The sequence below is a fragment of the Bombus vancouverensis genome, chromosome 9 (genome assembly GCF_051014615.1).
Source record: "Bombus vancouverensis nearcticus chromosome 9, iyBomVanc1_principal, whole genome shotgun sequence".
NCBI classification, from domain to species: domain Eukaryota; kingdom Metazoa; phylum Arthropoda; class Insecta; order Hymenoptera; family Apidae; genus Bombus; species Bombus vancouverensis.
In genome coordinates, this window is record NC_134919.1 from 14,863,230 (window position 1) to 14,877,728 (window position 14,499).

General features: G+C 37.3%; 1 protein-coding gene across 2 annotated transcripts; it reads left to right on the forward strand.

Annotated features, from left to right (window-relative positions):
- The first annotated feature begins 1,066 nt into the window (after positions 1-1,066).
- Positions 1,067-13,496, forward strand: LOC117158855 (sortilin-related receptor). 2 transcript variants are annotated; one of them, XR_013059226.1, is made up of 11 exons: positions 1,067-1,328; positions 3,321-3,587; positions 3,730-3,891; positions 3,972-4,235; positions 4,325-4,590; positions 4,670-8,928; positions 9,013-9,266; positions 9,412-9,889; positions 10,208-10,417; positions 10,533-10,653; positions 10,794-13,496. XR_013059226.1 is itself a non-coding variant. In XM_033338209.2 (10 exons), the coding sequence occupies exons 1-10, from the start codon at positions 1,068-1,070 to the stop codon at positions 10,592-10,594; spliced, it is 6,483 nt and encodes a 2,160-aa protein (XP_033194100.1). In that variant the 5' UTR covers position 1,067; the 3' UTR covers positions 10,595-10,786. The 2 variants fall into 2 exon arrangements, 1 of the variants encoding a protein (XP_033194100.1); XM_033338209.2 differs by lacking the exon at positions 10,794-13,496 and having other exon boundaries at positions 10,533-10,786.
- The last annotated feature ends 1,003 nt before the right edge of the window (positions 13,497-14,499 follow it).

Consider the following 14,499-nt stretch of genomic DNA (forward strand, 5'->3'; position numbering starts at 1 on the left):
TGAATATAACTATTATATTAATTAATTTACTCAAATTAGATGCATTGATAAAAATATTGTTGTTATTCAAAATAGTGCGTTAACAATATCTTCAATGATTTTTAAAAATTGTTACCAAACAATTTAAACTTAAGCGTGTTCCAAAACGCAATCAATAATCGTCACGAGGTATGGTGGCGTCTTCAATGCGCGACATCCTCCTTATTGCAGGTTTTATTTATTATACAGAAGATGCAATTGTACAAAATTTAAAAGAACTTGAAGATATTACTTTTTTTTCTAATTTTTACCTTAATCTAATATTATGAATTCTTACCTTGCAAAAACTTTCGAGATCATTCTGTTTAAAGATAAATATACAAATGACGAAGCACGCATGCGCGTTAAGACGCATTATATTAGACATGCAGTTCTTCATCTTGATATACTCTACATAAATACACACATTGTCGTAATATATAATATATATATATACGTATATATAAGGTGTTTCATGCAACGAGGTCAAACTACAACTCTGACCCCCTAGGAAATAGAAACATTTTTTTAGAGAGTATTATGATGCTTACGTCGAAAATTTATTAGCTTAGAAAACATTTTAACTTTAATTCTGAAGTGCAGAACTGACTGTACGAATGACAAGGAAAGATGTGACGCAGTAACCTTATGTTTATTCTAATTTATTTCCTTCTCTTTCATATGATGAATTTCATGAAACTGAAACGAAATATTTTTTAAGATAATTACATTACACACGACTAATATAATACACTCTTTATACGGAATAAAACAAACTCATCGACTAAAATATACAAAACTTTAAGTTCCATTTTAAAAAATAGGGATAACCTTACAGTTTTCAAAACTACTCAACTTTCACAGTAGATGTGTAAATACTTACATCAGGTGGTGATTCACTCGAAACTACTTAATTTTACCTAATGAAACTTTTTTTCTACCCTCCATCATTTCAGAATTATAGTCTGGGCCAGTTGCTCGAGACACCCTGTATATCTAGTTATATATATTTGTACATGCCATGATTAAAGAAAGTCAGTCTGAGCAAGATGGCCGGCCGGACGACTTCGGTCTTCTATTATTCCGCATTTATTTTACATTTTATGTTGTTAACGAGTTTTAATAACGGACAGAGATTCGGTGAAAAAGCGAAAACCCTTCACATTACCGAGGACTATGAATCTTATGGTTATAGGCAGCCTCTTGTCATAAATCGGGATGATTATTCCGATGTCAGGGAAACGTCAGCTAGTCGAACGCGCAGGGATGTTCCGCTATTTCCAAATAACAATCCAAACATCACAACGAAGGTACGATATTATATTTTAATATTTTACCAACAATCTGTTTCTTTTGATCCAGTTCGCGCATCGGCAATGCCATCGATTTATTTCCCGCATAAGTTAGGTTGTTTTTGTTCTCTTATCATTCCTTGTGCATACTTGTTACTCGCCGATAAGGTGCGTTTTTAGAATTTTATGCGGCAGCTAATAAGGCCGGTATACATAGCGCTGCCTTTGTGCTTTCAACAGCGGAGAACGTAATTGCCGTATTATGTCCCTTCCGGACTAAATTTAATCAATCTTGACGAAACGGAGTAACGCGTCATGGTTGTTCTGTTATTGACACGCAGAGGTCAGTAACCGCTCTATCCGTCTCCTTTATTTTCTGCGATGGATTCTCATCTTTTTCCTCCATTTTTCATTTTTCTATTTCCTTTTTAGCGATCGACCGAAACCCACATTTCAAATAAAGCACTCCAGTGTTTGTTATCGAAAAACCACGGTCTTTTGTTCGTCTTGTATCGTGTCAGCTGAACGAACAGTGCCTACTGACGAATTACTCCAATTGAAATCAATGACATGTTTCATATTTATCATATTGTGTGCTCATGAATTGGAAATAAGGTTGTCCGACGAAAAGAATACCTAGTAGCGTTCTATATTTAGCTAAATCGAAATCGTAGAAATCATTGTTATTACAACTGGCCACAATTCTTTTTTCTTTGTTTGTAGTGGCTCGTCTTATCTTATTCGATAATTATTGAATTCGATAGAAGTGTACTTTGACTTCTTTTCTCGAAACTATTTTTCATACGGGTTTTACGTAAAACCTATTCGAAATGTTTTCACGAAATATACGGCGTGATAAATGAAATGAAATAGCGCAGTTTTATTTTCCCTCAAGGACAGACGTTTATATTAACAAATATGAAATGTTCTGATGATACATAGTGTATAAGCAAGCGTGTGTCAGCTACTCATAGGTAATACGTGTCATTCCAGCGAATGCAATTAAATCCAAAATAAGATTACAGACTAAAGTATTTGAGTGGATGACAACAAAAGAATACATATGTATTATATTAGTCATTTAAGTTGATAAATTAAACTATATTAACAAAGCTTACGGCATTAGTCACTCGTATTAGCTCGTAACTCGTATTATTTATCTTTTACTACGAACTCCATCTAGGGATTCAATTACTTAACAGAATAACAATTATAATAAAACCCGAGGTTTCTAATCTGGAATTTTGTAATGAATTGAAAAAAGGAAAAGTAACATTCTTTTTATATTTATGTATGTTCTAATACATAATTCATTATGTTAATTATTTACGTTAATTGAAATTATTTCAAAATGAAGTTAAATAAATATTTTGTCCGCAAGAAAATAATATTTTATGATAAGTAATATGTACAGAATAGATGTTAAATTAGTGAATAAATATTGCCAACGATTTTTCAGAAATTCCTTTCACTTTTTTTCACATGTGTAATGTAATCACACTGCAGAAATCCTTGAAGTTATTTAAGTCCGGGGGAAGAGAAAAATAAAAAATTACTTCGTACATTTTAGAGCTTACGATGCGAGCTGACGATATCTCAAAATTTTATTGTACAATTCGTCGTAATAAATTAACGATATTCACCGCTTGTCTATCACGTCATGCTAATATATTAGGTAATCCATAGTTCATTATTAGAATCGTTAGATCATAAAAATTTTCCTGTATGTATTTTCACAGTAAGGAGTACGCAAACATTTTCCACGAAGTGCAATAACTAATACATTTGACATTCATTCAATCTTCACTGAGTGCAAAACAAATTTTGTACTACATTTTTTTATATTTATACGAATCAACGTATGTATATAAACACGTTAGTGCGATGTTTTCCTCCATATCATACTTGTACTTTTCAGTTCATCCTTATCTTTATCTATGTTGTGACTGATGATATCTCTGATAACTTCACGTTTGGAATTAATGTTTCAACTTTTTCTTTTCCCCACAGATCAATGCATTAAATGATTCCCATCAACAGTTGATAGTTCACTGGGTAGGAGAAAGATCCAATGTGATAATATGCTTGGCAAGGGACAGTACACCGGTGATGAAATTGCAGAGCAGCACAGCTCCAACACCTACTAATCCTAGTGCTGTGTATATAAGTTATAATTATGGCGACACGTTTGTCAATATAACTGAAAAATTTCGAATTGGAGATGATCAGTATGCTACCCTGGACAAGTTTACCAATCATCCAAAATATTACAGATTTGTAAGCTCATATTTCATTAGTATTATCTTCCAATTTTCATTTATAGTCGAAGAGCTCGTAATTATTTTATTATTATTCTAGTTTATTCCATTTCCATTTCACTCATTTTATCGTTTTAACATGATTCAACGTTTTTTTCCAGTGTATCTTTGTGGACAGTACACACAAGTTACTTTTCATTACACCAGATAATGGAGAAATGATAAATAAGGTGCGAGTACGGTTTCATCCTAGTGAAATCTCGTTTTATGAAATGGACGTTGATATTGTCCTTGCTTTGGACAAAGTCAGTCCTGTGCCCAATGTAAGTTTTCATACTCTTCCATTAAAAGTAATTTTCAGTTTAGAAAAATGATTCCTATGCTTCTATTATATTGGTTTCAGCTATGGTTATCATCGAACACTGGTTTCACGTGGATGATATTGCGTCCTTACGTGAAAGCATTCTTTTGGTCGCCTGCACCGGCTTTGATAATCGAACGCATGCATTCTGATGGAAGAAACACCGTTTACCAGATTGATTTGCAGAATAATTTGCTAAAAGACTCAGTGACTCGCTTAATCGGACCGTCGACAGTGATTATCTCAGAAGTGGAAGATTTTCAAATTAGAGGAGACTATAGATTTGCTACTTCGAAGAAAATAAAGGCACGTAATAAATCAAGCTTATAAAATTTTATCCGGTATATATCTTGACCAGATATACATTGCGAATAAACAAAATTTTTGCTTCGCAGAACGGAACGGAACATCTGGATCTTTTCGTATCTTACAAGAACTTTAGCTTCGTCAAGGCCGAGTTTAATACGCCTTTGCCAATTAAGAATTATCATGTCGTCGATGTTTCACATAACAGAGTTTTTGTTACGGCTTCTCACGATGAAACGCATGTCAATCTTTATATATCAGAAATTATAGATGAGAAGATGGCTACGTTCATATTATCTCTCGAGGGAATTTTTACGTTTTTCCCGAACAGTACCTGGAAAGACAGTTGGTTAAAGTAATTATCTCAATTTATTTCAAGCAAACAATTAGAAGGATAAGGAACGAATGACCAATTCGTATGTAATTTTTTCCAGTGACGTAGCGGATGAAACATTTACCGATCTGTACAAAGTAGAAGGTCTCCGCGGCATTTATATAGCGTCGCAAGTAAAAGGAGCACCAACATCAGGATCTATTGGACTCGAGCATTTAGTTTCCGTGATAACATTCGATCATGGCGCGACATGGAACAGTATAAAACCACCTGCTGCCAATCACGAAGGTTTCTACATACACTGCGGTAAAAATTGTTCGTTGCAGTTGAGCCAACGTTTCAGTCAGCTATATCCCGTGACAAGATCGGTATCTATTATGAGTTCGAAGTCTGCTCCTGGTATTATAATGGCTACAGGAGTGATAGGGCCAAATCTCAAAGGTCACCCTGCTCTGTATGTATCGAGAGATGCTGGGCTTACTTGGAAACAGGTCCTCAAGGACTACTACTTTTTTAACATGGGAGACCATGGTGGTCTGTTGGTAGCCGTTAAGTACTTCAAGTCACGCGGAGAAACCAGAGACATTTCTTACTCTATTGACGAAGGGGAGACCTGGCAGTCGTACGAATTCAATCAGAAAATGTTGCGCGTATACGGACTGATGACCGAACCAGGGGAAAATACTACAGTTTTCACGATGTTCGGTTCAGGTAGTGGCCAGCACCAGTGGCTAATAATCAAGGTTGATCTGAGGAACGTGTTCGAAAGAGATTGTACCAAGGATGATTTTAAATTCTGGTCGCCGACGAGTACGGATGAACCGGTGATGGCTTGCGTGTTAGGCCGGAAAGAGGTCTATCAAAGAAGAGCATTGAAAGCTAATTGTTACACGGGGATGGATTATGATCGACCAATAAAGACGGAAATATGTGGATGCGATATTAACGATTATCAATGCGACTTTGGCTTCGTACGAACTGGAATTCCTTATCACTGTATCAGAGATAAAACCATGACTCTCTATGACCCTTATGCTGTACCGAGTACCTGTGAACCTGGCGCATTTTATAATCGAACAAAGGGTTATGTAAAGATGGCCGATGATGAATGCATAGGTGGTTTAGCGCGAAATTTCGAGCCGGACGAGATTCCATGCCCTATAGAGGAAAAACCTGGATTCTTATTGGTAGCTCAACGTGAGCATATTTCGCGAATCAATTTATTAGACGAGAAATTGGTAACACTACCTATTCACGATTTAAAGAACGTTATAGCGATCGAGTTCGACATGAGGAACAATTGTCTGTACTGGGCGGATATTGTCAACGACACTGTGGGTAGACAATGTTTCCAAGATGGTGTAAGTTTTCCCGAAATTCTAGTAGAAACGGATTTAAGTTCCATAGAAGGAATGGCTCTCGATTGGGTCTCTAATCTCCTGTATATCGTTGATGGCGTTAAAATGAGGATTCAGGTGATCAGGACAGACATTTCTACCATGGGAAGAATGCGAAGGACCATCCTAGGACCCAACAACTTGCAGAAACCCAGAGGAATAGCTGTTCATCCAATGAATGGGTATATGTTTTGGACCGATTGGGCTCCGGGAAATGCTTCTGTATCGAGAGCCAATCTGGATGGAACGGATGTGAAGAGACTGTTTGTGGAACCAAACGTCGAATGGCCAAATGGAATAACTATCGATCACATAGCAGAACGGATCTACTGGGTGGACGCCAGGCAGGATTACATCGGATCTAGCGACTTCGATGGAAAGAAATTCAAGAAAGTGATCTCTAAAAGTGACAAAGTGTCACATCCATTTGCTATAGCAGTATTCAAGGACAACATGTATTGGGATGATTGGAAGCAATCTATGATATTCGTCGCAGATAAAGATCATGGTTTCGGCATCACTTCTATCATAGGTCAATTGCCTGGTCTGATGGACCTCAAAGTATTCGCGCACAGCATTCAGCAAGGCACCAACGCTTGCGTTAATAATACTTGCTCGCACATTTGTGTCGGAGCACCTCATGGTGGTTATGTCTGTCTTTGTCCTGATGGGATGGAAATGATCGATGGCAAGTGTATGTGCCCAGGAGGAATCACCCCGTTCGCCAATTCCACGTGTCCCAGAGTAGCCAGTACGTGTGCCCCAAATCAATTCGCTTGCGCTAATGACGTATGTATTCCATCATCGTGGCGGTGCGATCGGGACAATGATTGTGGAGACAATTCGGACGAGCTCGGTTGCACGTCACAACACACCACGTGTACGCCAAACTTTGAGTGTGATGACAACAGATGTATCTCGAAGCACTGGGTCTGCGACTTCGATCACGACTGTAAGGATGGTAAAGACGAAATGAATTGCAACTATCCACAATGTACGGAATCACAGTTCAGGTGCGCAAACGGTAGATGCATATCACACAGATGGCGCTGCGACAATGAGAACGATTGCCGAGACGGTTCCGATGAGAAGAACTGCAGCAAGAAGGTATTCCCCGGCACATGTAGATCCGACGAGTTCCTTTGCAAAAAGGATGGAGGTTGTATACCAGCTAGTTGGAAATGCGATGGTGAACCAGACTGTGAAAACGGAGAAGACGAGAATGAATGTAGCGAGATGGTCTGCGAACAGTGGCAGTTCACGTGCAATGTGTCGCATACTAAATACCGTTGCATATACAGTTCATGGCTTTGCGACGGGGACAAAGACTGCGCCGATGGGTCTGACGAGGTTAACTGTACCACTCAGCAACCACCGTCACTGGCACCAATTCTCCCTAACAGCGCTTGCAATAATTGGATGTTTATGTGTAATAACAAGAAGTGCGTGCCATACTGGTGGAAATGTGACAGCGTAGACGACTGTGGAGACGACTCGGATGAAATGGGTTGTGGTAACGAGGATGTTGAGGAATGGACGGTGGTATATCCTACGGAACAGGCTAAGGTCTGTCGGGAACATCAGTTCCAGTGCTTAAATGGCGATTGTATACAAGATTCGTGGGTTTGCGATGGCTCCAGTGATTGTACTTCCGGTGAGGATGAACTGCACTGTGGGGACAGTGATCAGCCTTCCTGCAGAGAGGATCAATTCACGTGTCGTATGGACGGTGCATGCATTCCCATAAGGAGCGTTTGTAACGGCGTGGAGGAATGTCCAGATGGTAGTGACGAGTTAGGTTGCTCCGGAGAACAACACTCCAGCCCGGCAGCCACGCCATCTTGTTTCTTTGGTTTGTTCCCCTGCGACGAGATACGATGCTTCCCTCTGGCATCGTACTGCGATGGTAAACAAGATTGCGTGGATGGTTTCGACGAGAGCAATTGCGAGAAGAATAGTTCTCGTGTTTACCAGGTGCTTGTGATGGGAGTGGACGAGCGATCGGTCACTGCTACCAGCTTGTTCTTATATTGGTGGATGCCATTGCCCACCAACGTCAGCTTCGAGTTCCTACCTTCGATAGCGTACGCTGTACCTGGAGCGAATTGGACCAATGCTAGCCACTGGATCGAAGAAATGGAGTATCAATTTAACAATCTTAAACCATATACTCGTTACAACATGACAGTTCACGTTAGAATAAAGGGCCAAGCCACGTCATTCCCGCCAGCCAAATATTTAATCGCCACAACGGGTGAAGGTGTCCCATCAGAACCTTGGAACGTCACCGTGACTCAAAAAAATGGAACTACTGTAGAGGTCACCTGGAAACCACCTCTGCATCCGAATGGACCTATTACCGGTTACGAAGGATTCGTAACGCCACCTATACCACCTGTACGATTCTTCAGGCAAAAGACTTCCGCTTTATTAGACATGCCATTCGAGGCAGGAAAGAATTATTCATTCTGGGTAATAGCAAAGAATAAGGAACGAGAGTCTGCCTCGTCTAACGTGGCAACTTTAATCTTTGATGGATCCACTAATATCGACAATATTGAGGATCTTAAAGTGGAGGCGGTCACCAATCACTCAGTGACTCTGTCATGGAAGAAGATGAAAGATGTTTCCTATGTCATTACTCCGAGAGGTCCGACGAAATACCCTGTACTACCGCCGACTATCAAGACGGAGAATCGCGTGGAAATACTGAAACTGGCTCCAGGAACTATGTATAGTTTCGAAGTCGGTGCCAAGAGGAAGAACTACGTTGGCAAGACAAAGACTGTTACTGCGACCACGGAGGGCACTCCTTTGCCGACTGTCACGAACCTGGTTGCGCAATTAGTGAAACCGCACGGAACGTCGGTAAAGCTTACTTGGGATCCGCCTAAAAGCACCAGGAAAATTAAGTGGCAGTATGGAATTCATTATGCAGTGAAAATGAAGGAATTTTTCCAAAGTAATAGCCTTGTAATGTAAATCGTAAACATGGAACGATCGGCAATTATTTAATTCATTAGTTGAAAATTAACTGTATTTTCAGAATATAGGTATTTAACGACAAACCTGTCAGCGACTATCAAAGAACTGGAAGCCTGTGAGTCTTACGTGTTTGCGGTGGGCGTGAACGGAGATTATGGCGCGGGGCCATTGAGTCAACCAGTCTCGGTATTCACACATTTCAATCAACGGGCTCCGCCAAAGAAACTAAAAGTTACTCCAACAGAGAGGCTTGATACCATAATTATTTCCTGGAGCGCAAGTTGTCCTAACATCGACGAGCCAATTAGATATACGGTGAATAAGAAATTTCAACGATATGAATTATTGCATTATATCTTTCCCTTGAACTGAAAGAATATTCTTGCTATATCGTAAAATTAATTTAGAGAAACTACCTAAGTATTCGTTTGTTTAAAAGTTACTACTTTTAAAATTACAGATCACCGTAACAGAATCGACGCTCAAAAAGCATTTTGTAGTGACTTTGCCAGCAACGAACGAATCTGTTATGAAGCATACATTCAACTCGATTAAACACGGCGGCAAGTATCAAATAACGATATCCACGGATGTCGAGAACGCTCTACCCAGTCAACCGGTTTTCTACACGGCACCAGACATTCCACCTCCTCATCAAGTGAAGGTTCTGTATGATGAGCAGCGCTTTGTTGTTTACTGGCAAGAACACGATTTACCAGATGCTATGAGAGACGAGAAGTATCATTACGAGGTTTTGGTGGTGGAAGGATCACACGTAATGAACGATTCGATCGCCAAGATATATAAAAGCGATCAGCCACCGTACATATACAAAGATGTGAAACCGGATACCATTTACTCGTTTGCTATTCGTTTAGTCACTGAGGAAGGCTACCAGAGTCCTCTGAGCGAAGTGTTTAGCACCGTACATAGCGCGGGTAATTGTCTGAATACAGTTATAGTCGTTGATTTCAGTAACAAATTACCGTAAATTTTACTTTTATATACAAGCTTAAAAATTGTGATATTTACAATATGGGACACCTCGCCGATTTCGCCGAGTGTCAAAATATGTTGCTGTATTCGGTTTGTAATATATTCATTTCATATCATTATCATATTTTAAATGACTTATTCAATATCGGCGAGGTGTCACTGTTATTATATAATTACCAAAAAATTATCTAACAAATATTGGTTTAATTAATTTAATTTTAAGCAATTTAATGTAATTAACAAGAAATTAATCTTTTTAGAAGTATCATCGTTACCAGTGACTATAGATACGGCTAACATTATTTCGTATGCGATAACAACATTTTTTCTGATCCTTGCTTTGGGAACTGCGTTGGCATACTTTATCATTAGACACAGAAGATTACCCAATAGTTTCACGCAATTTGCTAACAGCCACTACGACACTAGACGCGGGCAGGCCACCTTCCCCGGTACCACAGACGGCTTAGGTGAGTCTACAATACATTTAACAGTATAATTTAATGCAGTATAATTTAAACTGTTGATAATATTTATCTAAGAAAATGTAAGATTTTCAAAATTTCCAATTTTTTGTAATTTCAGAAGAAGAAGACAGTCCCGTGATCCGAGGCTTCTCCGATGATGAGCCATTAGTAATAGCATAAGCTCGCGAAAAGTATCACACATAACAACATAACACGCTCACACTACGAAGTATAAACAGGTACATTACACCCTCTATATATATATATATATAATATATATATAATATATATTCTATATATTATTCTATATATATATAATATATATTCTATATATACATATATATATAAAATATAAGTATATATAATAATTACATATTAGGAGAAATGTGCCAACACACTATTGATACGAAAAAGTTCGAGATAAGAGACGACCTGGTCATAAAAGTAGAAAGCTTTTATGAAAGTGGCTCAAGACTGACATACACACACATATACACACACATGTACACAATCTATACTCGTAGAAAGTAAACCAAGATTGATCGAGAGCTCTTCGGAACACTTACATGAAAGGTTTGTGACTATAACGTGAGAAAAAAATATCACACGACCCTCTGTTTGTAGAGTACTATTATACGTGTACATGTTATATACATAGATTTGATTAAGTATACGGATGATTAAGTTTACGTCATACCGGTGGGCCGTAAGATAAAGATGGGAACTGTTGTTTGTTTAATATCTATATAAAGGTAAGACAAAAAGATGTGAGAGTAAGAAACGACGAGAAAGAGGTAGAAAAAAATGAAAGAGAATTTGTATATATCGGAAATATTTTGTACCAACTGCCCAACAATTTTAAGCTTTTCCGAAAGATGCCATATATGACGTTTACTATTGGATTTGTACTATATGTATAATGAGAGAAAATCGTTTCATGATTTGATCAATGCTTTTATTATATGATTTGCGTTACTTTTCCTTATTTTCTATGACATAACATCGTGTAAGGCTCGTTTTCTAAAACGCGGAGTTCCAGTCTCTCAATCAACGCAAAATATTTTGTCCCATTATACAGCAATTAATGTCAGAAAATTAGAGGCTACTTTTATAACGAAATCATACAGCAACTATGTAACAAAATCAGAGGCTACTTTCGCATTTGAAATACTCGTTATTAGCTCCGCTGTTTTGTAATAAATCCTTTTTCTTCTCTTTGTATACACACGGCGTTAACACGAATGAGCTTGTTCATAGTGATGACTAATATAATATGATCGTATACGTTTATAAAACAGTCAGGACAAAAGCTTGTGACGATGGTGAAAGTTCCGTTAGCGATAGAGAAGACAAAAAATAGAAAGACGAAAAGAATAAGAATAAAAATGGTTGTGTCTTCGCATTAAACAAATTTGTGATTGAGAAGCATTTACTTTTAAACAATTGTGACTTTAATGTAACTCGTATACTCTATTTGGTCGCTATAGTCCGACGAAAAGAAAGAAAAAGAAGTAAAGAGAAGCCAGTTTGGATCGTTACAAGGCAGGCAGGGTTATAGATGGCACTATTAGATGCATGTGAAACTCGAAATATGTGCTGCTTATTTTTAACTATTTTTTTTAGAGGAGATGTTATGTAAACGGAAGTCATGGTAGCACGATTATGAAATTACCTGTGCTATCATAGATTTGTAAATAACGAATACTTGTTACTCGATCAGCTAAAAAGAGAGAAAGAGAGAGAGAGAGAGAGCGAGAGAGCGTGCGAGAGAGAGAGAGAGAGAGAGAGAGAGAGAGAAAGTGTGAGAGAAGAGAGAAAATACGTATCTTAAAAACATGTTCGGCTTTTTTACGCGATGAAGCCGAAGGTTTAGTATAAGCACGCAAGCTTGTCATTTTTAAAATTTTCGAGGTTGTCTTAAGTAAATTTCATATTTTATTCCAATGATATGAATCTGTGAACACTGTATAATTTTTCAAAAGTGAGATTAAGATCGACTTTTGTCTGGTGCACAGAGTGTTGGAAGAAGGTAGTTTAGAAATTAAGAAATCAGTAGCGAACAGCATTATTAAATCGATAATTTCATCGTTATATTTTTTAACAAGTAGTAATCTTATTTTTATGAAGCATGATATCATTAATAATATTATAGTGTTGTTAATATTATAGTATCAATAACAATATTAATATGAAATTTAACATTAATTTAATATTTTTCAATCTTATTAGTACTATGAAGATTTAATAGATTTAACATTACCTCTTTTCACATCCTGTGCAGAATTCTTTTTACGAAATTCTCTCGGATCATTTTACAAGAAGACTTTGCATTGAATCTTTTCTCAAACGATTCTTTGATGATTTAATGCTCAACAGAGACAAGACGCGAAACACGTGGATAAGCTACTCGTCATCACTTAGGTCCATGTGAACAAGAAGTGTTCTAGCAATACTATCGAGATCCATTCTATCTATTGTAAACACACAAAAATCAAGATTTGTGTTAATCGAGGTCCGTTTACATTAATCTCAAGTGCACTGTTCTGAAAATTTTCGTGATCGTAACACGACAATATTTTATATTCTAAACTCGCTATTGTTAGCCTTTATCGAGTTTGCGAAATGATTTTACAGCCATGGCCTTTTCGAATACGTGTCATTTTTGAAAGAGATATTCTCCATGTTTTTTATATTATCCGTCTTGGCTATGATATTCGTTCGGTGATCGATTAAGCATTTCTAAGCAACAATAAAAGACGATTAAGTAAAAAGACAAAAAAAGGATATATCACTGTGTAAAACGACGAAAGATTGCCGGATCGAGTGCTTCGAGATTAAAAAAAGAAAAAGGATTCCAGCAAATTTTGTTCTCGTTCGTTTGCTGCGACAACATACGTGACGCGAAACAAAAGAGTGGAGAGCGAAACATTTCGCGAGAGCGAGGATGTCGAAAGAAACGTAGGTTGTACGTGTAAATCTCAAGGGTTATATAGGAATATAACAGTGATATATACATAATATATAAATATCTATCCGTATACATATAATATATTTGCGTGTAAATAAATGAATTTAAGGCATATGATTATCATAATCTTTATTAATTTTATACCATTATTCCTTTCCATCCAAAATAAACAAAGGATGATATTAAATTCTAAAAGACGTGAAATTTTGACGTTCTCGGTTTTTACACGTGGCAATCACCGTTCATTTCATTTCTTTCTTATCTCCAATAGAACGGACAATTTAAAATACACTGACGGAGAAAAGAAATTATTAAAAAATTGCTATTCGTATTCGAATATTAAGAACTCTTTTACTGCATACATTTCTTACTATGCTTTCAACGATCATCGCTAACAATAATTAAAATCGTTCTGCGTCTTAATATCTCAACTAAATTAATATCTATCAATAGGGAAACGAAGAAATAATTTTCGATACAGACATTTCTATCTGAGGACTGGTTCTCGGGTAATTTGTGAAACGAGGTTGTCGTCGCTCTACTTTTTTTGGCAATGAGACGAAGTGGTAACGTTTCCGCCGATTGTCAAACTCTCCGGCCCAACTTCCGTTCTCCATTTCAGCCGGAAACGATGAAATTACCAAAATCAGTAAAGAAACTACAATACATGTTTCTTGAATTAACGAAACGTCAGTTTCAGTGTACCATTTCGTGTACAAAAGAAATTACAAGAAGAACCTAATTACTTACCCGTGTGTCAAGAATGACATTCTAAGAAGGATACAATACATACAAGTATCTACTCGATTAATTTTTGTTAATTAATTTTTAACTCTGAACCCACCATACGATGTTTATCCTGGAATTATCTAATTTTGATTAAACTACAAGTCATTAAAATACAAATCGTATTTCATAATACCAATCTTATCGCGTGATCATTCGCTTCTGACATTATTAATAGAACGTCTATCTAGAATTATTATTTAAAAAAAGTTGGAAAATCCGATAGAGGTGATATAAGAGCCCGCATTAAACACTGCTTCGATTTATCCAAAGAGCAATTTCATCTTCGATCAGCTTCGAACTTTCACGAAACTCGTATACACGTGTGATT